General features: G+C 35.1%; 1 protein-coding gene across 1 annotated transcript in view; it reads left to right on the plus strand.

The window, feature by feature from the left end:
• SLC12A2 (solute carrier family 12 member 2) overlaps window positions 1-22,679 on the plus strand; it is a 98,219-nt gene extending 75,540 nt beyond the window's left edge. The window contains exons 21-30 of the mRNA XM_029941158.1: window positions 2,079-2,185; window positions 6,096-6,175; window positions 8,969-9,094; window positions 11,884-11,931; window positions 13,364-13,486; window positions 14,839-14,950; window positions 16,071-16,157; window positions 17,410-17,545; window positions 17,853-17,920; window positions 19,795-22,679. Coding sequence (XP_029797018.1) covers window positions 2,079-2,185; window positions 6,096-6,175; window positions 8,969-9,094; window positions 11,884-11,931; window positions 13,364-13,486; window positions 14,839-14,950; window positions 16,071-16,157; window positions 17,410-17,545; window positions 17,853-17,920; window positions 19,795-19,930 — 1,023 coding nt within the window. The 3' untranslated portion in view covers window positions 19,931-22,679. The remainder of the gene's footprint in view (window positions 1-2,078; window positions 2,186-6,095; window positions 6,176-8,968; window positions 9,095-11,883; window positions 11,932-13,363; window positions 13,487-14,838; window positions 14,951-16,070; window positions 16,158-17,409; window positions 17,546-17,852; window positions 17,921-19,794) is intronic.
• The last annotated feature ends 695 nt before the right edge of the window (window positions 22,680-23,374 follow it).

Genomic DNA, 23,374 nt, shown 5'->3' on the forward strand with positions numbered 1-23,374 from the left:
ATTTATGTATCATTAAATTAGCATTTAAGTACCAGCCTCCACAATAAAACTTGAGATTCACTATTTTTTAAAAAAGGCACTCTTCTCAATAGCTTTCGTAGGAGCCCTCTGGCAGTGACAGGCTAGCACTGCTGGCTCCCTGTGGTTCGGGGTTTTTCTGTTTTCTTTCTTAATGGCAGGAGCCCTTCATTGTCAGTCACTTTTAAACCTTCATTTCAAAGAGGAAAACTTACTGTTATTACTGAAAATTCAGATTACAGATTACATTATGATGGCCCTTTAAATCAAGTGGATCTCATCCAGAGTCTCACTCTAGACCTGAGTTTACCTTTTTTCCTGCACAAAAATAAAAATTGCACAGTGTTATACTCTATAATATATGCTGAGTGTTCTTGACACCTTTCCTCTTCATCAGCAACATTTTGAGGTAAACAGTAATTTCTTTTAAATTCTTCTGAAATAAATAGACCAAAATAATTTAACATTACCTGTAAGAATGTTAGAAATATAAATTATGTACAAATCCTATAACCACATCCTAAAGAAATATTGTGCCAGGAGATATTAACTAATGATAATTTAAAGCTATTACTAATTTGGGGCACCTGGGTGACTCAGTCAGTTAAGAGTTCAACTTTGGCTCATGTCATGATCTCACGGGTCATGAGTTCGGGCTCTGTGTAGGGCTCTGTGCTGACAGCTCGGAGCCTGGAGCCTGCTTCAGATTCTGTCTTCTGCTCTTTCTGCCCCTCCCCAGCTCGTGCACGCACTCCCACTCTCTCTCTTTATCTCTGTAAATAAATAAACTTAAAAAAAAGCTATCCCTAATGGCTGAACATTTCAACCATCCAGGACATGGAGCCAAAACTCCATGAGTTTTGTTTTCAGTAATTTTTAAAGTAACAAAAATCTCACAGCAGTATTTAACTACATTTTAACAGATAACCACAATAGGTGGAAAATTTTTACTTAATAGTGCAAGACAGAAATAAAAAGCCATGTACCATAGTGATGCACAGGAAAATAGAATAACAAAACACGTTTCTTGTCAGCAAATTCTAGTGAAAGATGCATAGAAAACATTTCTAATGATCCAAAGAAACAACACAGTGGGAATGTTTGAAACTAAAGATGCGTGTAATAAGCTTCAAAGGATTGCATTTTGCCAAATTGGTTTCAGTTATGGAATTCCATGAAAAACTGATTTTTTATGAGCCATTAAAGAAACCTGTTTTCCAGAGAAGACATATTTTCAGTAATAAATTGTTCTTTAAAACACATGATGTTTTATGGAAACTGAAAGCATTACTTCTGACTGAATAACTACTTTGATTAGAATTTACAAAGGATTTAGGAATGAGTGATACATTTGAAATTTCTTTGCCCAGTCATTCAAGGGAAAATTATTGAAATAATGAAGTTGAAACAAGTGGACAGAGTGCCGCGGGGTGTTATTGTTAATTTTATAAAAATGAAACCTTTTAATTATTATGTTGTGACAACAGTTTGTGATGAAAAAGAGAATAAAAATAATAATGACATTATTTTTGTACCATCAAGAAGTTATTGGTTTCTTGTGGCCTAGTTCTTTAAAAAGCTCTAAAGCTCAAACTCGGTGGTTATCTTGATACCTGGTAGTTTAAAAGAAAATGATGATTATTTTTTATCTGTGAAAGTGAAGAGTTGTTTTTAATATTGATTGTGGGGGAGATCTTATTTTTTGAAAGAATCTTGTGTATGGAGAGAATGTTTTGAGAAAGATTTAAAGTTTTATATGGTTAGACTATTTCTAATTATCCCAAATCATATGGACAGTGTCTGGCACGTGATCAGTACTTAATATATACTTGAATTAATTTAATCTTGAAATTAAGATTTAATTGTTAATCTTTAGATTAATCTTTAAAGATTAAAATTTATCTTTAAATTTATTTTGAGAGAAAGAACATATGCACATACTCACAAATAAAATGAAAAAATAAAAATAAATATAGCTTTTCTATTTGGAGGATTTGAACCTTGATAAAATATTTTCCTGAACAGAATATATTTAAAGTTGCATTTTTCCTTTGTTTTAGGCTGCTGGTCTTGGGCGTATGAAACCAAACACACTTGTTCTTGGATTTAAGAAAGATTGGTTGCAAGCAGATATGAGAGATGTGGATATGTACATAAACATATTTCAGTAAGTATCCTTCTAATTCAGTAACTTGATTCAGAAAATGAAAACTTGCGCTGGCTTTCAAAGCCTGCACTGGTTTGTGACGCCTGTTTCTTAGACACTCTCTTCTAGTAAAAGCGTAAGAACGAAAAGAATCACATGGGGTTATCTGGGTTGTCACTTGACGAGCTCTTGACAAAAATGTTTGATTGATCTTTCTGTGTCTCTTCATACATTCGAACATCACACAGGTGTCCAGATGAGCACACAACACATATACTCTGGTGTTCTTACAGCTCTTGTGGAGCAAACTTCCCAAATGTCAGACCCATCAGCTGTGGTCTGTCATTGTAGTATCCGGTGCTGAGGAGGGCATTTCATCATTGATATCACCCCTCAGACGTTTAGATTTATTCTGTCACACTGATTTACATGTAATTACTTGATTTATGCATTAGATGATTTATACTTTTTTTAATAAATTATTTTTAATGTTTATTTCTGAGAGAGCCAGAGCGTGAGTGGGGGAGGAGTAGAGAGAGAGACACACACACAAGATCTGAATGAAGCAGGCTCCAGACTCTGAGTTGTCAGCACAGAGTCCCACACAGGGCTCCAACCCATGGACAGTGAGATCATGACCTCAGCCGAAGGTGGATACTTAACCGACTGAGCCCCCCAGGTGCCCCAGTCATCTACATTTTTTAAATGTACTTACATGGTTTGCTTTTCAGCCTGCATGTGAAGTGTAGATTTTGAGTCTACAGTTCACTTCCTGATGTTATTTTAAATGAGTGATATTTATCAGACAGCTTAGTGTTGGTTTACCATTACTTCATCTTCCATTGTTTGGATTGTCTGGTGCATTCTTTTTATTCTATCCTTACTTATCTTTCTGATTTTAGTCAGTTTATGTATGTTATAGTTGATTTTTGTGAATGTATCTCTTTAATCCACCATAAATGCTTTTTGGAACTAAGTGAGTTTTTTTAATAAAAAGAAAGAACTTTTTATTTTTGCCAAATTTTCTTACTAATTTTGAAATACTTTTCCTAATATTCTGGGTTAGCTTAACTGGTCCCTTTATTTCATTTATACTGTTTAGATAAGGATTCCCTTTCATACTACCATTATAATTTTATTATTTTAATTCCAATGATAACGTTTAGTGTTGTATTAGTTTCAGGTGTATAAAATACCGATTCAACAATTCTCTACAGTACTCAGTGCTCATCATGATAAGTGTATTCTTAATCCCCGCCACATATTTCTTCCATCCCCCTACCGACTCCCCTCCCCTCTCTTCTCCATACCTAAGAGTCTGTCACACCACCGTTCTTTTTTTTTTTTTTTTTAATTGAACTAATCTCTTCACCCAACATGGGGCTCGAACTCACAACCACAAGATCAAGAGTCCCATGCTGTGCAACTGAGACAGCCAGGTACCCCACACCACAATTCTTGGTTGAAGAATAATTTGTTCTTACTGTAGCTGCTGATGAAATAGAACTGTTCGTTTCTTCATATGAAGTTTTTCTTTACATACAAGCAATTGTGCTTTTTTTTAAAAAATGTGTTTGGCAAAGTAGCTCTATGACAAGATTCAAATCTTATTTCTCTGAATTTTGATCTGATTACTTTTAACTAAGTAGTTATTTGCCTTATTGGAACTTCGGTTGGAACCATAATTACTTATTTGTATCACATATGATAGATTTGTTTCCATAGCTACCTTGAAATATCTTTGAGAGAGTAACTGGACATCATACTTTTTAAAAAAAGTCTCTTTGTAATGGTTACCAAAGTATAGAATGAATAAGTTTTCCCAATTACTAAATGCTTTTAATACAATTAAAGCTCTTCTGATTCTTGACGTACTATGATTGCTGTTTAGCTTTGGGGTTGTTCCTTTTTCATAAGCATGATTTCATCTTACGTTTCTAACTCTATCCTGTGTCCTTTGCCTATATGAGGATTAGGAAAGGAAGGGCAGTGTGAAAGATCAAATCATGTGAGCCATCCGCCATGGACTGTGCTTTTGCTTTCTCGAGATGCAAGACTAGTGAGATGGAATAATGATCTTAAAATGTTGAAAAAGTGACTTTTTTTACAAATAATTCTTTCACTGTTAGTTGTAGTTGCTCATATGGGAAAACTGAAAAAAAGAAATCTTTTGGACTCTGACCTTGTAGGAACTGAAGTGAATATTTGCTCTGAGAGTCAGGTATTGCTCTAAGTGTTACACAGCAGGCAGCAATTAAAAATAGGCAACATGATGCTCTCTGGTTTCCAGGGCCTTAGACATCGATGGCAGTTTCAAAGCAGTGGTATTGCTTATGCTTTTATCTTCTGACATCTATCTTTTGGTTGTGATTATAAATACTTCAAGTAGTTGAGGTTTACTTAATTTGCTATGCTTCATAACAGCATGGAGAGTCTGAAATGCTAAATCAAATTATATAGCTTAGAGAGATTATATGGTTTACAGAGATTTCTTTGTTTATAACAAAAACATTTAGCTACTTTAATTCAAGGTAAACTCAGGAAGCTATATTCACTGGCTTTTCTTTAAGGAAATTGATTTTAATTCATTTGTGATTTATTAACTATTTTTTGAAATGCTTGTAGTTGCTCTTCTCTAGTGTTAGGTCTTTCAGGATATGGCTGAGGAAGGTTACTATGTCCATTAATTTCTTTTTCCAGTGAATCTCTTTAGACCTTAGCTAATTCATTTTAGGAATGAGGCCAAAACAAAACACCAATAAACCATCTTTTACAATGATAAGTAGTATTCTTTGTGTCTGTGGGAACAAAAATGTGATTATTTTAGCTTTTTAGCCTTTTCCTTTTGTTATATAGAATTATCTATATAATTCTATAATTGGTTGTATATATTTTTTGGAATATAATGAATACTGGTTTCTTCATAATTAAAAATAATAATGAAAGATAAAACCAAGCCATTACACTCTGGGGAATGACCCAAAGTTTAGGAATTTGTAATTCCTTCAGTAGATTTGAGAAGAACATGAATCTACATGATTCATGGTCTCAACAAAGTTTCCAGAATTGAAGTCTGGTTTTAGAGTCGTCTTTGAGGTTTTAATATATTTTGCATGTGTTATAGGATGATCCCATTTGTGTTTAAAAAAACTTGAAAGGACATAGGAATACATGCCAACAAATGCATATAAAATCTTTGGATTACTTTTTAAGCCATTTTTGTAAAAACGTAAGACTTGCTTAAAAATACTCTGGCTCTGGGGCACTGGGTGGCTCTGTCGGTTAAGTATCTGATTTCAGGTCAGGTCATGATCTCACAGTTCACGAATTAGAGCCCCATGTCAGGCTCTGTTCTGACAGCTCAGAGCCTAGAGCCTTCTTTGGATTCTGTGTCTCCCTCTCTCTGTGCCCTTTCCCCATTCATACTGTGTATCTCTCTCTCTCTCAAAAATAAATTTAAAAAAATGTATTCTGGCTCCTTTCAGAAGTCATCCCTTTTTACTCTACAACCTATTCTCTTTCTCAGTGGACTCTCTTTTCTTTGTCTTCATATTTTCCCTTGGCTTTAAGGGTGTAAGACTAAATTAAGTATGGTGGGAATACTGAATGTTATTTTTCCTTAATTATAGTTTGTTTCAGGTAGGGTAGGTTAATTGTACTGGCACTGCTTTAAATGGCTGGTGTAGGTAGAGTATCAAGACTATAAAGATCTACACTTAACCAGTTTTTAGGAGTATTATAGAAGGAAGGAAAGGAAATGGTAGAGGATTTGAAGCAGACATTATATGGGTCCCAGTGTACTTTTAAAAGCATATTTTTAAAATGCATTTAAAGCTGGAGGCATTTTAGAAATCATCTGTTACTGCCTTTATTTTGTAGAGGAGAACACTAAAATATTTGTGACTTTGATCCCCCCCCCCCCCCATTATAGTGACGCCTTTGACATACAATACGGAGTTGTGGTTATCCGCCTAAAAGAGGGTCTGGATATATCTCATCTTCAAGGACAAGGTAAATCTTGCTTGAATAAATTTTTTACTTTAGAAATATAGATGACTGTTAGAAAGTTCTATATCATTCTCACAAGTTCTTCAATAACTTTAACATTCACCTTCTGTTCTGTGTCCTGTACTTACCGTATGGCTTTTGGAAATCAGATCGTTTTGGCTCCACCAGAGTTTGTACCAACCTGAATGATGGCTGGTAATTATTAATGGAAAGAATAAAATTCAATGTAAATCATAAGTTTAAGAGAAATAAGCATGAGTTATGGTTTTAGATTGGTCAAATTTATAAAAATACATGATAAATATTATAGAAAAAATGTTAATGACTGATAAATCATCAGACATTTTCATGTTTATGTAAGTCGTGCTTTTTTACACAGAGGTATAATAATAATGAAAACTAAGCTTGGTGATATGATTTACTCTGTTTTCAGAAAAGATGCTATAAGTCATTTTTTTTTAACTTGTTCATTTTGAAATGACTATAGATTCATAAGAAGTAACAAAGGAATAACAGAGAGGTCTTCTGTATCCTTCATCCATTTCTCCCAGTGGTAGCATGTTGAATATCTATCATTATCTGTCATAACCAGGAAACTGACATTGTGACCATTAACCCACCTTACTCAGATTTCACCAGTTTTACCTAACACGTGCACACGTGTGTGTGTGTGTGCTCATGAGCGTGTGTATAGTTCTCTTCCATGTATCACATGTGGTTGATTCATATAACCTGCACCATAATCAAGGTACAAAATTCTTAGAAAACCACAAAAGTCTCTCTCCTGCTACCTGCCCATGCCCCCGCCATGCTCTTCATCTCTCCCCCGTTATTAACCCCTGACGCCCACTAATCTTGTCTCCACCCATGTAATTTTTAAAGCATTTAAAAAAATGTTTTTGGATGAAAATTTAAACTTAATTAAGGTGTACTGATTACGTTTGCTCCCTTAATAAAAACCATGGGAAATGCCACACTCTCTGATGATTTCCTGGTAGATTAACAAATATTGTAAGCTTAAGAAATTGCATAACTATAATGTTTTACCCTTATCAATTAATTAACTAAATCATCAAAATAGCTAGGCCTAAATAGCTGAGAGGCACCTCATGAACTTTTGTCACCTGTTTATGTATTTAAACAGTTGTAATCCTCCCCCTCCCCACCATTTTAACGGTATTGTGCAGTTTTAAAAGGAACACTTTGAGGTCTTTATCCATGGAACACAAAAGAATGGCTGCTGAAAATGCATTTTCTTACTCTGGAGTAGGCCTTGCAAAATACTCTTTCAGTTCTCTCCTGAGCTGCCAGTGATTGAGGTTTAGGGTACCTGTTAACTGCACAATGAGTTGTGTTCCCTGTCACTCTCCAAAGTATCACAGTTTGACTAATAAAGTCCATATATAGTTGTGTAATTTACTGTGATTTGAATGTGACCAAAACTTTAAGAAAATATTTTCATGTATTTTAATTAGGAACACAGTTTTGAAGGTCTTGTTATTCATCATCAGGATTTGGACACAGGAATTTGGTTCAGCACGGGATCAAGAGCACAGGGCTCGGAGTCAGATCTCCTCTGAAAATCCCAGCTTTTTCTCTCAGTACATGTCTCTGTAGCCTGGACAAATTTGCTGACTTCCCAGCCGCAGAGGTCTCCTCTAGTAAAACATAATTACTGGAGTGCTTGGGCTGGTTCAATCCAAAGAGCCTGTGACTCTCGATCTTGGGGCTATGAGTTCTAGCCCCACATTGGGTGTAGAGATTACTTAAATAAAGCTTTAAAATAAAAAATGTGATCATATCATAGGGTGTTTGTAAAGAAATGGCTGTGAAGTTCTTAGCATAGTCATTTCTCTTGTTCTTTGGCATCATACACACGAATCAGTGATGAGGATTATCTGTCACTGATCAACTTCAGATGGCGTTTGTCTTTGTGATGCATGTTTTCACGGTGGAAGTTGACTGTTTACTACTTCCCAAAAGATACAAAATGAAGAAAGTGCTTTAAAAATGAAAAAATGGTACTTGCACCATGAGTTTATCTCCTAGTTTTGTCTCTCTAGCCACGGGTATGGTTTTTCAGCATTGTCCGTCATCTTACATGTATGTGAACATTTGTCACATTTTACATTTTTTACATGTGTAAATGACTTTGAGAGAATTTATTCACATTCTCTACACCATTCTTTCTTTGGTCTACCACAGTTTTATGTTCCTTGAATCTCAGTCATTGCTAATTCCTCAGCAGTTAATTGACATGTTTGATGCTTAGCTGTGGCTCAAGATATTTGAGTGAATAGTCCTTTCAAAACAGATGATCACATTTGTTTACCTAAGAAATCATGTACTGTTAACTTACTATTAATAAACTTTGCTGTGGACTGTTATTTAATTAATACACCATGGTACTTTCTTTTTTTTTTAATTTATTTTTTTATTTTTTTATTTTATTTTTTTTTCTGTTTATTTATTTATTTTAACATATACAATTATTTTCCATCATTTACACTATAGTAGTTACAATTACACTCCAAACAGAAAAGCAAAGTAAAAAATCAAAACCCCAACTTCTATTTCATGTAATTAGACTTATACAGAAATTAGAAGGTTAGGTAACAACTAGTTAATCACCTAATTTCACAGCTGTCTGAAGTGGTGATCGTTATATAGCAGCTTATCTATGATACATTCAAGATACATGATATAATTTATTACTTGTTCATAATACACCATGGTACTTTCATTAATGGTTAAAATAAGATTGAGATAATAATTTGATTACTTTCATGTCCATAGAAGAATTATTGTCGTCACAAGAGAAATCTCCCGGTGTCAAGGATGTGGTACTAAGTATGGAGTACAGTAAAAAAACAGATTTAGATACTTCCAAGCCGTCTGATGAGAAAAGTGTTACACACAAAGGTAATTTTTATTCACACAAGAAATATTATTAATGGTAATATTTAATTTGGGGAGAAAATGGTTTTTATTGTATAACATGTCTTATTAAGTAACCTGTTCTGAAATTTTACTGTTTGTTTCCAGATGATGAGGTAAAATGGATGGCTACAACATGACTAGCTATTTATAAAGTATTAAAGTCAATCATAGAACAGAAGCCATGCCAGTTAATTACACACTAATATGTGCTTGTATATTTTTATATATACTTTAAATGAAATAATTTAAAGTCTAATTTAAATCTGAACTTGGAAAGTAACATGGTAATTTTAGGGTAATGCGATAGAGCATAAGATAACCCTGGAAGGAATGAAGTTGACCTAAACTCTACATAATTTTTTTGTAAATCAAGATATTTAAATACTGGGGATTTTGTTTATGTGCTGAGATATTTAGAATACTTTTTACATCTACTGCACCTGGAGTTGTTGAGGTAAAACCATGTAAAAAAAAAAATCTAATGCAATTGTATTCGTTACTTAGTCTCTCTGAAGGAACCAGCTACTGGTATTTGGTTACTGAACTGTTAGGCCATAATTGCAGACCTACTACCCCTGGTGGTCCATGTGGTTTAGGCCATACAAAGGTCCAAATTTCTTGAGCCTTGGAGATAATTTCATCCATAAATCTGTGTCGTGTTTATAAGACGGAAAGAGGGATGCCTTCCAAATCTTACTCTCCCGCCCTCACTCTCCTACCTCTGTTCAGTCCGTATCTCCATCTGTCCTGGTCCCAGCGGGCAGGCCACAAGAAAAATCTGCCCTCTAAATCATCAAACTATATCATGCTTTTTTGATTCCTCTCAGAGAATTACCATTCTTTTTCTGAAATTGATACTTTGGACAAATCCTGTCTCTGTGAAATTGATCTTTCTCAGATTATCTAGAAGCATTGCTGTTACTTAATATTTCTTTCCTCCTTAGTTACATTGTCTGCTGAGAGTAGTGGTAGTTGAGGCTTTAGTTGAGACCCATTTTCCCTTTAAGTTCTTTGCTGGCTTGATTATATTTTTTTACCTGTTTCATCTTAAAACCCTGTAAAAGATTCTATAACTGCTTTTAATATTTCTGCATTTATTTTTAGTTTATGGTATGCATGCTCTCATTTCCTTTTTATTTTCATTGTCATTTTCTTTTTCCTGAAACCAATCCTTTCTTTACAGAATCTCTTAGGAATTGATAGGTAAAAATATGATGGGAAAGGAAGAATAGTCTCCAAGCATCTACTCTGTGCCTCCCACATTGCAGTAGGTGTTCTCTGTACAGTAGCTCATTACTGTGTGTCACAATCTTGTGAAGTCATTACTTTTACAGAGTAGGAGCCTAGGTGAGTACGCTACTACTCACCTTTTAATTATGAAAATTAATCCATACCTTTAATGCTTTTAGATACCTTTAAATATCTTAGTGGAAATCATTTTTTAGGTGTCAGCATTTCCTCGACATTTTTTGAGCTCTCTGACACGAATACACAGTGTCCACATTTATATCTATAATTGTTATTTTTACTCTTATCAAAGACAGATAATATCAAATATCTACTTTATAAGAACAATAATACTTAATCCTATAAAATTAAATGTAATCATTGAAATGTTTCTTGCTCCATAAGAGGCATAAGAAATTAGCATTCAAAACTAGCATTAATTTTATTTTGTGTTTATTTTCTACTTAGCCAGTTATTTTCAAAAGTAACATGGAAACTGTAGAAATGTTTATTTAATTTAAAGGCACTCCACATTAGAATCATTCTTGTGTAGTTACTATATCATCACAGTTATTTGGTATGTCTGTCTTGGTGAGTGTGGCACACAGCATGCAAGGGGACAGAAAGAGCACCCTTTGCATACTTACTTTGTGCTTGGCCCTGAGCTAAGGGCTTTAATGCTTGCAGCATACTGATCCCAAGAGGTAGGTATTGTTCACCCCTTCTACTAACAAGGCAAGTGAGAGTTAACTTACCAGTTCAAACTCATGCAGCCAGAAAAAGAGTTCGAGGTAATACTGGAGTCCTGGGAGCTGCTTGAGTCCAGTGCGCTGTACCCTTCCCTGCCCAGGGCGGGGGTTTGCTGTGCCTCCGACGCCTCACAGAAGCCTATCTGAAGAAGAACCTGAGATTAGCAAAACTGTTAACCCCAAGAAAATACTTACAGATAAATATAGACCGACCAGTCCATGCATACATGCATATATACGAGCATATATATGCTTACATTTTGTATATCAATTTATGTATATAAGTACAAACTAGTATTTTATATAAACCAATAGACTCTGTCTCTGATCAAATTCCTTCCTGTATCAAGTGGTGATTAGTTTTTACAAGAACCAAGTGTCCACGAAATGTTACTAAAATTACTTTTCAGTCATTTGCACATTTTGATGCATTGGCAGTGTTTAAAATTTACGTGTTATCTGAAATGTCAATTTTTAATGGACTATTTGTATTCTATAAGCCATAGTCTAGATTCATTTATAAGTTTAAAAGTCCTGTTCAAGTTTTGGTCAGTTTTACAGGAGTACAGTTTAGGGGAGAGTGTTCATCAGTAGCCCTGTTCATCAGGAGGGGTCTAAAATGTTTGCTTTTAAAAATCCTCAACACTCAGTGTAGAAGATACCTATTTTCAGTCTTGATTATTTTCCACAGACTGTCTCTTCATCCTATGCTGTTATAAATGTGCTCTATTTACATTTTCATTATTAATATAAAGGCAATTAACTTATATTTTGTGTTTTTTAAACATAATCTAGATGAGGAAGAGGATGGCAAGACTCCAACTCAACCACTGTTGAAAAAAGGCAGGCATTTTTCATCATTTTATTTTAATCCCCTTTTTCATACTGTTAACTCTTTGATTCCAACTTTGCTATTTTCTTTTTTTAACCTTAGTTTTTATTTCCATGGCGAGGTGCTGCTACAGTTATTTATTGAATGCAGATTAGAAAATTACCTTTAGTCCAGCTAAAAAACTTAAATTATCCCAGGGAAAGGAGTATATCAAAGACAAATTATTTTAAATCATCATAGCATTTCTGAAATATTCAAACCCTGAATGTCAATACCAGTTTTTAAATTTAAACTGCATGGTTTAGATGCTAAGCAGAGACGCTGAAATGGGTCTCTCTGCGACTGTCACTTGCATTCTTTACCATCAGGTATACCCAGCCAAGCCCTTAATTTTGATACTAATATATTTTTCATTTCAAAAATTACAATATTTCTCACAGCCTTGCTGCGTTTGGGAGATACACAGTCATGCCCCCGGGCATGACTTGTATGAGAAGGAGATAGAGGTGAGAGTTACGGAGCAGTGTGGTTTGGCAGCCATATTACATCATCCTGCACAATCATTCGTCATGTTTGCGTCTATCATGGCAGCATGAGAAGTGAATGACAGACATCCTGCAGAAGCGATCAGATTTCTTCCTGTGGATTCCTGTTTTTAAAAATTCACTGTAGGAGTCTCATAATAGTCATTTGCTTGCTCATAGAGTCAGTGCTGAATTGTTTTTGGTTTTGTTTGTTTTTAAGTTTTCAATTCCTGGGAATATGAATGGGAACTTCCTTGGTATACTGCTCTTTAGACCTGCAGCAGGTGGTGCCCTGCCAAGGAGTTCTAGCATCTTTCTGTGCTTTGGAGAAAGATGTCTGGTTATATGGCTTTAGCTTTTCGCATCACAGGCCGAGGGGACAAGTTAGGTAAAGATGAGGGTGTTCTTGCTAGCCTCGGAGGTTTCACTGTGATAATTGTATTCATTCGTCTTCCACTTCCCTCTGTCTTTTATTACTGATGACATTTTATGAAAATAATTTTTTGATCTTTAAATTACTGAGGAACAAGATTACAAAAGAGATATGTTCATTGAATAGGCATAAACCTCATTTGTCCAGTAAGCCTGAAATAACCTCTCGAAAATTAAAATGTAGCAGTCCATTATAATATTCTTGATTGGTATTCATGATTTTCTTTCATTCAGAATGCTTCAAAATATTAGAAATTAGGCAAGATAATTTGGATGAGGTTAGCTGTTGTAAAGATATATTTATCTGTAAACATTTTTAAAAGTACATTTATATTATAAACCACCGAAAGCTTATGATGGATGCCATATACAATTGTCTGCATTATAAGCACTTAAATATACAAAAGTTAGGAAATTTTAGGAATTCAACAAAAGGGACTTGAATATTCATCTCCCTTACATGCTGTTTTTCTGCTTAATCCTTTAGAATCCAAAGGCCCTGCTGTGCCCTTAAATGTAGCTGACCAGAGGCTTCTTGAAGCTAGTACACAGTTTCAGAAAAAACAAGGAAAAAATACTATTGATGTCTGGTGGCTTTTTGATGATGGAGGTAAGGTGGTTAACATGCATTTTAACAGTTTTACATTTAGTAAAGTTGTGGGAACATGGGAATAGTGCTAAGCCTCATCCTGGACCCCTTTCCAGTCTGGCCGACATTCCCCAAAGCAACAGGATTTGTTTCAGACTTGGGTGTTGTCCCTTAACTGTTACTTCTTCACTGCTCTTCAGTTTGAACATTGCCCACTTCTTCAGCTCATGACCTTAATGTTTTTTGTTATGTTTTTGTAACCTGCTGTTTTTAGGATGTCACTAGATTGAAGTACCATGGGATCTTTTGTCATAATTTATGTGGTTTTTTTGTAGAAATATCACAAAAGTGACACTGTGCTCTTTTGTCTATGTCTCATCAAGTGGGCCCTGATGTTGGTTTCCCTCATCCCTGGTGAAGTTAGCTTTGACCATTGAGTTAAGGTGGTTTTCACTAGATTTTTAAAATGAAAAGTTACTGTTTCCCCTTTTTAATTACACATATTAGTGGATGGGGAGTTACTTTTGGATTATGTAAATATACCATTGTTAGGACAATTTTTACCACTATCTTTAGCATCCATTGATACTTTGGCCTCCCGTTACCATCAATGTGGTGTGTTTGTGATCGCTAAATGATGATTTTCGAATCCACTTAGTTATTCTTCATTTGTTAGTTGGCATCTTATTGTAAGGAAGAGCTTTCTCTTTATTCTATGTTTGTGAACTCATAGGCCATATCCAGTGTGAGGTGATTTGTCATTCTCATTATTTTGATGTTCAGATTATTCCCATATTTGGCCACCAGGTGTTGGCTGGTGTGTCCATTTGTCATTTCCCAATCATAAGATGTTCCGGGCTCACTTTAGTGCTTTGCCTGCACTAGCCAGTGAGTCTCCTTTTACCTGAGGAACCCTGACTGCTTTTAGTGGAGATCAGGATTTAGGAACAAAGATATGCTCGTTGCTCCTACAGTGTCCCTGCTTCCAGGCCATCTCAGTGGGTGGGTCTTAGAAACTTCACGTATTTGTACACGTAAGCATAGATCAAAAACCCATTCCAGTTTAAACACTGAGCATTCAATCCAGCTTCTTCCTTCTTGTAGTTCTCATTAGCGAGGGAAGCCCGGCTCCCGCTAGGTTCAGTCTCCTCAGTCCTCCTGGGTGTGACTCATCTCCTGACTCCATTGGGCTTCCCTCCTTGTTCAGACCTACCTCATGGCTGTCTGACTGAATTATTCAGGAAGGACAGATAGAAAAATACTGTTTAAAACAGAGTTGTAGCAGACATGCTTTTAGACATTAAATTGAATTAAAATTTCCTAAGTAAGAAATTAGACTTTAGTGTATGATTTTTTATGTTTTTATCATTTAGGTTTGACCTTATTGATACCTTACCTTCTGACTACCAAGAAAAAGTGGAAAGACTGTAAGATCAGAGTGTTCATTGGTGGGAAAATAAACCGAATAGACCATGACCGTAGAGCGTAAGTCTATTTCTGTGGAAGAGCGTTAATCTGGCCGTACTTCATTATTACAGTGTGTTTGAGAGGATAAAAAAGACACAGCTGAGAAAATGTGAGTCAGATGGCTCTGTTGTATACGGAAGCTGAAGATCTAGTTAAACAACTAAAACCTCGTTCTCTCTAATTTTGTCTTTTATGTTTAAATTGCAGATAGTTCATTTTATTGATATCTATATTTTTTTACATATTGACATTTTAGAAAGTCTTTATTAAAAACTTGGAGCATTAAAATGTTAGGCACTTTAAAAAAAAATCAAGGACCGTGCCTCAAAATCACAGATTCCCATGTGAGGTACGTTCTGTAGACTTGGAGACGAGAGGAATGAAGGGTGCCGCCACCCCTTGTTCTCCTGCCCCAGCCCCATTCTGTTTCTGGTTTGAGTGATTAGCCAAGTGTCCCACGTCTCCTCTCTGACCTTTTCAGCACATAGTGGACACTCTTCTCCCAAGTTCACGTTCGGGAAGTAGAGCTCTGATGATAAGATGCCTCTGCTCCAAATACTTGTGATTTCCTCTCTGTCACATTCCATAGAAAGTCTGTGCGAAAACAGGACAAAGCCCTAAACCATCTTGCCCACACTGTGCCTAATACTTCATTCACTTCAGTGTGCACTTGTGCACCTGCCCTAAACACACATGCGAACTCAGACTTGTACCCTCTCTGCTATAAACATCTCCTCACTTGAAATACTCTAAACTTTGAGATCCAGCATTGCAGTCACCTTTCTTCATGGCACGTGCCTTCATGTGTTGTTTTGTCTCTCACTCCTGTGACAAAAATCAAATTTAAAAACTAGTTGCCTTTCAGATTTCATTATTACCATCCATTAATGATGGGATGCTAAGGAGAGATTCAGAGAAACTGAAAGAATATAACAGGAGTCTCTACTCAGGGAATTTTGAGGTCTACTTAGTTGAATATACAGTATGAACTAATACAGATGGACTTTGTTCAGCACCTGATACAGTTTTCTTATAAATGATACTTCTCAGATACAGTGATTCAGCCTGAAACAGAATAAAAGTACTTACATGCAGCCTTTATGTAAGTAAGCCTCAATGCTTTTCATTTTTGTTTTAGGATGGCTACTTTGCTTAGTAAGTTCCGGATAGACTTCTCCGATATCATGGTCTTAGGAGATATTAATACTAAACCAAAGAAAGAAAAGTAAGTTGTTGGATAAATTACTCTGTATATATTTCTGATTCTTTAATGGATGACCTACTTGGATATTCCAGTGATAGCTCATTCTACTTAAGCTGATTACCTGGGGATTTTACCTGCTGTTAGTTACATGTGAAGTCAACTTTTTTAATCTGGTACTGACAGTTGGCTTGCCTATAGCTGATACCAAAGTAAATCTAAAGGGCTTTCGGTTTTCAGAGAATTCAGTTAGTGCTTTACAAGTGATTTCTGAAAATGCTAATGCCATAGAAATTCCACATGGTTCTTTAAACTTCCACTGTTCCTGCCCATATTCATTACCACCACTCACTCGGTCCCTACTCCATATTGTGTATTACTTTTCACTACTTGGCTTTATTACTAAAATAGAATCAAGAATTAGCTTACAATAGTTGCATTCAGAATTCTTAAGAGTCAAAGAAAAGTACTCTCATGGAATAATCTACCTGAAAATGGTACCTAGAAGTGGTTAAAATAATATGTATATTCACATTACCAGGCATAATTTTAATTATTCTCACATAATGTTGAATAATGATGAAGCTGGTTTAAGGAATTTATTTTAAATAGAATAATGAGGTATCCTTTGTAAGCTTGTTATCAGGGAAGGATTTGTTTCCTTTTATATAATAATACATAACAGGAACTTTGTATGAGACTTGATACTGAAAAATATTTTTCACATTCCTAAAGGATTAAAATGTTTGTGTTCTTTTACTCTCTTTTATCCTATTAAATTATCTTTGGATCTAGATATTCTGCATATTCTTAAATGTTCAGTATCTATGCGTTCTTCCCTTGAGAATATTCTAGTACCTTTTTTACTACTACTCCCTTTATTCAGTGGCACTTGAACTATTCAAGTGAACTTGAATATTTTGAGTAAAGGAACAACACAATTTGACATATCGCTCAAAAGGATCATTTTAGCTACTGGGATGAAAATATATGTAGGTTGAGGGAGTGGGCATAGGAGCAGGGGAGTAGATACAGAGAGATCATTGTTAGCAGTTCAAGTTACAGCTCTTTGAGTGTGAAAATGGTTCTAAATTTCTCATCAGTTTGAGAAACTAGAGATGGCTGTTTTCTGAATAAGTTGACAAAGAGATGGTTATAATTAGGGTATGGAAGTGAGCACAAGGAATGGAAACCATGGACTTCTCAAGTTCTAATTTAGCATTTACTATCTTAGTGTTAAGTAATTCAGATTGTGATTGTCAGTATTTTTCTTAAGTATTGTAGCATTTGATGAAATGATTGAGCCCTATAGACTTCATGAAGATGACAAAGAACAAGATATTGCAGATAAAATGAAAGAAGATGAACCATGGCGAATAACAGATAATGAGCTTGAACTTTATAAGACCAAGGTATTCCTTCTCTTCCACTTTCTTTTCATTAATATTCCATTGATTTTTTTAAATACATAAGATCTAAGTATTAAGAAATGTAATTTATGGGAGGAATCAGTCTTGTAAATTCAGTCTCCTCTAAGTTGGATCTGTATGTGAAGTGTGTGTGTAGATCATTAGCTCTTTTTTAAATTAGGGAACAGATATTTTTATTACCCCCAAATTATTTTGGTTTGTTTTTGCTTTATTCTGTATAGTTCTGTGCACCATACTAGATTCCACTTTTCAAATGGTCTAGGAATGACTTTGTCCTCTTTCCTTTCAGACCTATCGGCAGATCAGGTTAAATGAATTATTAAAGGAACATTCAAGTACAGCTAATATTATTGTCATGTAAGTAAAGTCTATAGTAAGACTTTTTTGGGTATTCATTTTATGATAATGCACTTAGGATTAATTTTCATATCAAGTACATACCTATAGATTTCCCAGTAATGATCTAGTAGTTCTAAGTAGGAAAAAACAAACTTTTGTCAATATGCTTTGCTTTAGTCATAAGGAAAAGTCATTTAAGGTAGGAGGAAAGCAAAGCAAAAATCTAAAGCTTATATGAATCTAAGTAATTCTTTACCGTAATAGTTTATTCTGGAATTTTTCTTTTACCCTTTTTCTCACCTTTTAAAAATTCCTTGGCTTTGAGGACATTCCAGCGTAGCCATCAAGCATTTGTAGGGTATGAGGGCCTCAAGTTAAACTCTGGACCCCGGGATGGTGGAGGGCCACCTGGCTGGCTAAGTCAGTAGACTGTGCCTTTCTTGATCTTGGGGTGTGAATTGGAGTCTGACATTAAGGGGGTAGATTGTACTTAATTTTTATTTTATTTTTTATTTTTGAGAGAGAGAGAGAGGGCACAAGTGAGTGAAGGGCATAGAGAGAAGCCCAGCTCCCCTGAAGTGGCACTCAAGCTCATCTGATGCGGGACTTGAATTCATGAACTGTGACCTGAGCCAAATTCAGATGTATAATGACTGAGCCACCCAGGCACCCCTCCAACTCAGTTTTTTTACTATTAAACTTGCCTTAGATTTTTAAAATATCTTTAAAAAAATTGGACTCTAGGCAATATCCTCATAGAAATAATACTATAGTTACCGTGGGGATTTAATGTAAAAAGTGTTTCCTGTCTGAATATGCACCCCAAAATTTCCACACACAAACTTTACACACAGACACTTTGTCCTTGCATTGAATATAGACGCTAATGCTCTCTGGCTTTGTTCCTCCCAACTAAATCAGATTCAGTAGATACTACTTCAACCTGAATTTTCTGTCATGGAGCTTGGATCCTTCAGTAGGTTGTTTTGTGTGTGTGTATGTGTGTGTGTTTTTAAGGGAGAAAAAAAAAGAAAAAGCTCAGGTCTCTAGAAACATCCCAAATGATAAAATAAAATAATACTAAAGAATTGTTACTTTGATTAACAATGACAACAAAAAACCCAGAAAATTTCAAATTTTGTTGCTAATGATCAGATATCATAATGGAATATGCTAGAACATAGAAATCTAGAGAGAAACACTCTAAAGGGTAAGTGGTGACTACTACCACTCTCTACAAATAGAACTGAAAGCCCAGACAGTTGAGTGGCTTAGTCCATTGAGTGTCTGACTTCAGCTCAGGTCATGATCTCATGATTCCTGGGTTCAAGCCCCGTGCTGGGCTCACTGCTGTCAGTCAGGATCCTGCTACAGACCCTCTATCCCCCTCTCTCACTGCCCCTCCCATACTCGTGCTTTCTCTCTCTCAAGAATAAACATTAAAAAAAAACTAATGAAAGCCCAGAGAAATAAGAGAAGTTGAAAAATAATACATAGAATTAATTATATTTGATTTTTGTTTTTCCATGTGTAGTTTCATATAGAACCATCCCTTTCTCCTAAAAGAATTCTATCCTTATTGAAGAATGGAAAATGCAAAGTTTAGCATTATTTATATAAAATGTGCTACATTTTATAGAAATATTTATTTCAGTTCTTATGGATGAATTTTTAAAAATCTTTTGTTCAGACATGTAAAAGGGAAAGGAGTGATGTATGAGTGTAGTCACTGCTACACTATGTTCAGAATTTGCCCTTGCTCAAAAACCATGTGTAACTAACCAAAGTAATTGTTAGTTACTATTATTAGGGACTCCATATATAATTTTTATTACATTTTATTTTTTGAACTTAAATGTATTGCCTGATTTCCCTTCTCTTTTTGATACCAGGAGTCTCCCAGTTGCGAGGAAAGGCGCCGTGTCCAGTGCTCTCTACATGGCCTGGTTGGAAGCTCTATCGAAGGACCTACCACCAATCCTCCTAGTCCGTGGGAATCATCAGAGCGTCCTTACCTTCTATTCCTAAGTGCTCCAGCACCGTGGACAGCCCTCCAGACAGCACTCCATTGCCCAGTGGAGTAACTGGAATCTTCAGTGACACATTAACATCACAATGGCGAACTGTGACTTTTCTCTCACTATTTCATTAATTTGAAAGCACACAGGGAAGTTGCTCCACTGATGTGTGTATGGAGACTTCAGTTTAGTCAAATCTGTATTTCAATTTGAATGAATGATGGTGATTCCTTGTTGTTGGACTGAAGCTCATGAGAGTAAAGTTTTCCTCTGCTACTTGAATAGCAATAAAAGTGTGTTTTTTTTTGATTGATGAAAGGAGTACAAAAAGCCTTTAGCCTTGAGGTGCCTTCTGAAATTAACCAAATTTCATCCGTATATCCTCTTTTATAAATTTATAGAATGTCAAATTTTGCCGTCAACTCTTATTTTTATTTATAGTCTCCCCCACCTTAAAATGAAACGGACACTGCTTTTCTTCTTCCATTGACCAATTAGTGTTGTGTACTGTATGTTTTTTATTACTTTTGTAAAGGTATCTGTTAGATACTAAAGATGAGAATTAGGGCAAGTTAATACAAAACACAAAAAAATGATAACCCAAAAGTGACCCCAAGGTTCGGTTTGTATGAAGTATAATATAAAATGTAGATCTAGGGGAAAAAGACGCAATAAACCTTTCTTTTTTTTCTTTTTTTAAAAATCTCTAATTGGCTATTATTTTTATTTTTATTTGAAATCTTAGGGAAGGTTGAAGATTTATCCAGTACTTCTATATACCATGCTGAAAAATCTCCTACTGTCATTCTTTAGACCAAAGTCTTCAAAATCTTGTGTATCTATTAGAAGGGAGATCTGTCCTAATTTATAGTTTTCCTCAAATCTTGAGGGACTTTAAGAAATGCTAAAAGATTTTTCTCGAGGAAAATTAGATGAAGCAATGTCATTAAATAGACTATTTCAATAAACAATATGTGGGATTCCAGTACATCGTTTATAAATCATTAAAATATTTAATGTTTCATCAAATGGTTAAATGGACCACTGGTTTCTTAGTGAAATGTTTTTAGGCTTACTTCATTCAATTGTCAAGTACACTTAGTCTTAATTAATATACTCAGGTTTGAACAGATTGTTCTGAACATTTAAATTTAATCCATTCTTAATACTTTAAAACTTTTGTGTTAAGAAAAACTGCCAGTTTGTGCTTTTGGAATGTCTGTTTTGACATCATAGTCTACTAGTACAATTTTGACAGTGCGAACGCACTGTCACTAAAAGCTTTATATACAATTATCAATGTGAAGTTTTTCATTTTTTATTCAAGGAAGGATTTCCTAAAAACATTTCAAGGGATCGATGTCTACATCTCTGTGTGTGTGTATGTATACGTATGTGCATACACAGATGCATATGTGTATCTATAATGACATGTTGCTGGTGTTTTTGCATTTTAAAGTGATCCACGATTCATTAGATTAATTTTTTTTTTGTTTGAGTAAACGTAAGTTCAAAACAAGATTGAAAGAGACACGTTTCCTGGAGAGCAAAGGTGATCATTTGAAGGGCATGTAACTCGACACAGTTACGGTTCAGTTAGAAAATGGAGAACAAGTCCGCTACAGTACTGTTCACGGAGTTCAACGGCGCGTAAGTCTTGGTGGTGAAAAATATATGCAGGTTTTCATGAATCTTGATAAAAATCCACAATATTACTACTGTTGCAGTTGTGCAGTTTTGCTGTGTGAGCATAAATTAAATGAATAGAAAAGTAGAGATCCGATGATAATTTTGAATTCAGAAGGTTAAAATGAAGTAATTGTTTTCCCAGTTTTTTTCCTTATGTTATAACTCACAGCGTTGTTCCATTTATTGCAGGTTTTGTAGTGTTTTGGGGGAAAGACAGTAGAAATGTCATATTATTCAGTAAACAATATCGTGTTAGAACTTTTTAAATGGATAATAGGGCATGAATTGAGTGCTGCTATCTTGAAATGTGCACAGGTACACTTGTTTGGTTTTTTTCCCATTCAGGAAATCATTTTGATCTGTACTGCAGGAACCAAATGCAATGCATCATACATATGTGTATAAAGTACATAAAATATATCTAAATATGCATAATGGGGGGAGGGTAATATTGTCTGTGAAATAATGTAAGAAGCTTTTCACTTTGGAAAAAATGCATTACTTTCACTTAACACTAGACACCAGGTCAAAATTTTCAAAGTTGTTGTAGTACTCTAATAAATTTCAACAATTCTTAGAGATGCTAGCTAGTGCTGAAGCTATTCTACTCTGTCTTATTTATGCTGAATTTGATTATTTTAATGCCAACTGTTTTTTTGGTTCTAATCATTGGTGATCACTTGGAAATAAATATGCAATGGCATCGGACAGTTCATTATTCCTATAGGTAAATACTCATCGGGTTTAGAGAGAATGGCGGTGTTAAGCTGATTATTAATGGTTAATTAAATCAAATATTTATTTGTTACATTATTTCATTTGTACTTTAGGTTTCCTTTTACATTCTTTTTATATGCTTTCTGACGTTACATATTTTTAAAGACTATGGAAATAATTTAAAGATTTGAGCTCTGGTGGATGTTGATCTACTAAGTTTGAAAATGTAATATTTTGATAATACTGTACTATAACTGTCACACACATGCTTTTCTAACGTTTTAACGTGGAGTATTGCAGTTGCTGCTTGTACAGAGGTTACTGCAATAAAGGAGGTGGATTCATTAAAACTACTTAACGTCTACTCTTCTATTTTATCTGTTTATCTTGGTGATGTACCCTCATTATTATAAGACTGTTATTTCACAATCTCAGAGTTCTTTAGTGACTTTTACCTTAATATTTGTGCCTTGGAAAAGTTGTTTGAAACTGATTGCTATCCCTAAGCCTTTGAATCTTGATTCATAGTCCCTGTCTTCTCTTCGGAAGACTTTTTTGGCTAAGCTGATAAACGATTCTATAAAACATTTTCACTTTCTCATTTGAACATTATAGTAAGTGTGTTGTATATGCAGGGCAGTTAATTTATCTCTGTTTTACTGTTGAGAAAGCAACTTGGCGCAATGTAGGGAGTTTCCTGAGGTCATGTGGTAAGTAAGTGAAGAATGCTGGCTGGGAGCCCAGATCTTGCATCTCCTGGGGTACCTCTAACACGCATTCACTGATGCCGGATCCATAACTAAGAGGTCTGGGATAGACTGGCTGTTTCCAAATTGCTCCTCCATATCTACGAACAAGTGTGTGCTCAGGTAATACAATTAAAGTTAGAAATACAGACTGGCTACCAGTTGGCTAATAGATCTGAAACCAAAAAGAGGTGTCCACTGTGTGATCTTTACTTCTTGCTTATTGTCCAGTCATCTGCTATTCAGGCTACTTATTATTTCTTTGAGGAGTTAAAAGGGGGTTCAGAGGCAACTATGAATGT

This window comes from Suricata suricatta, chromosome 6, assembly GCF_006229205.1.
Source record: "Suricata suricatta isolate VVHF042 chromosome 6, meerkat_22Aug2017_6uvM2_HiC, whole genome shotgun sequence".
In the NCBI taxonomy this organism is placed as follows: domain Eukaryota; kingdom Metazoa; phylum Chordata; class Mammalia; order Carnivora; family Herpestidae; genus Suricata; species Suricata suricatta.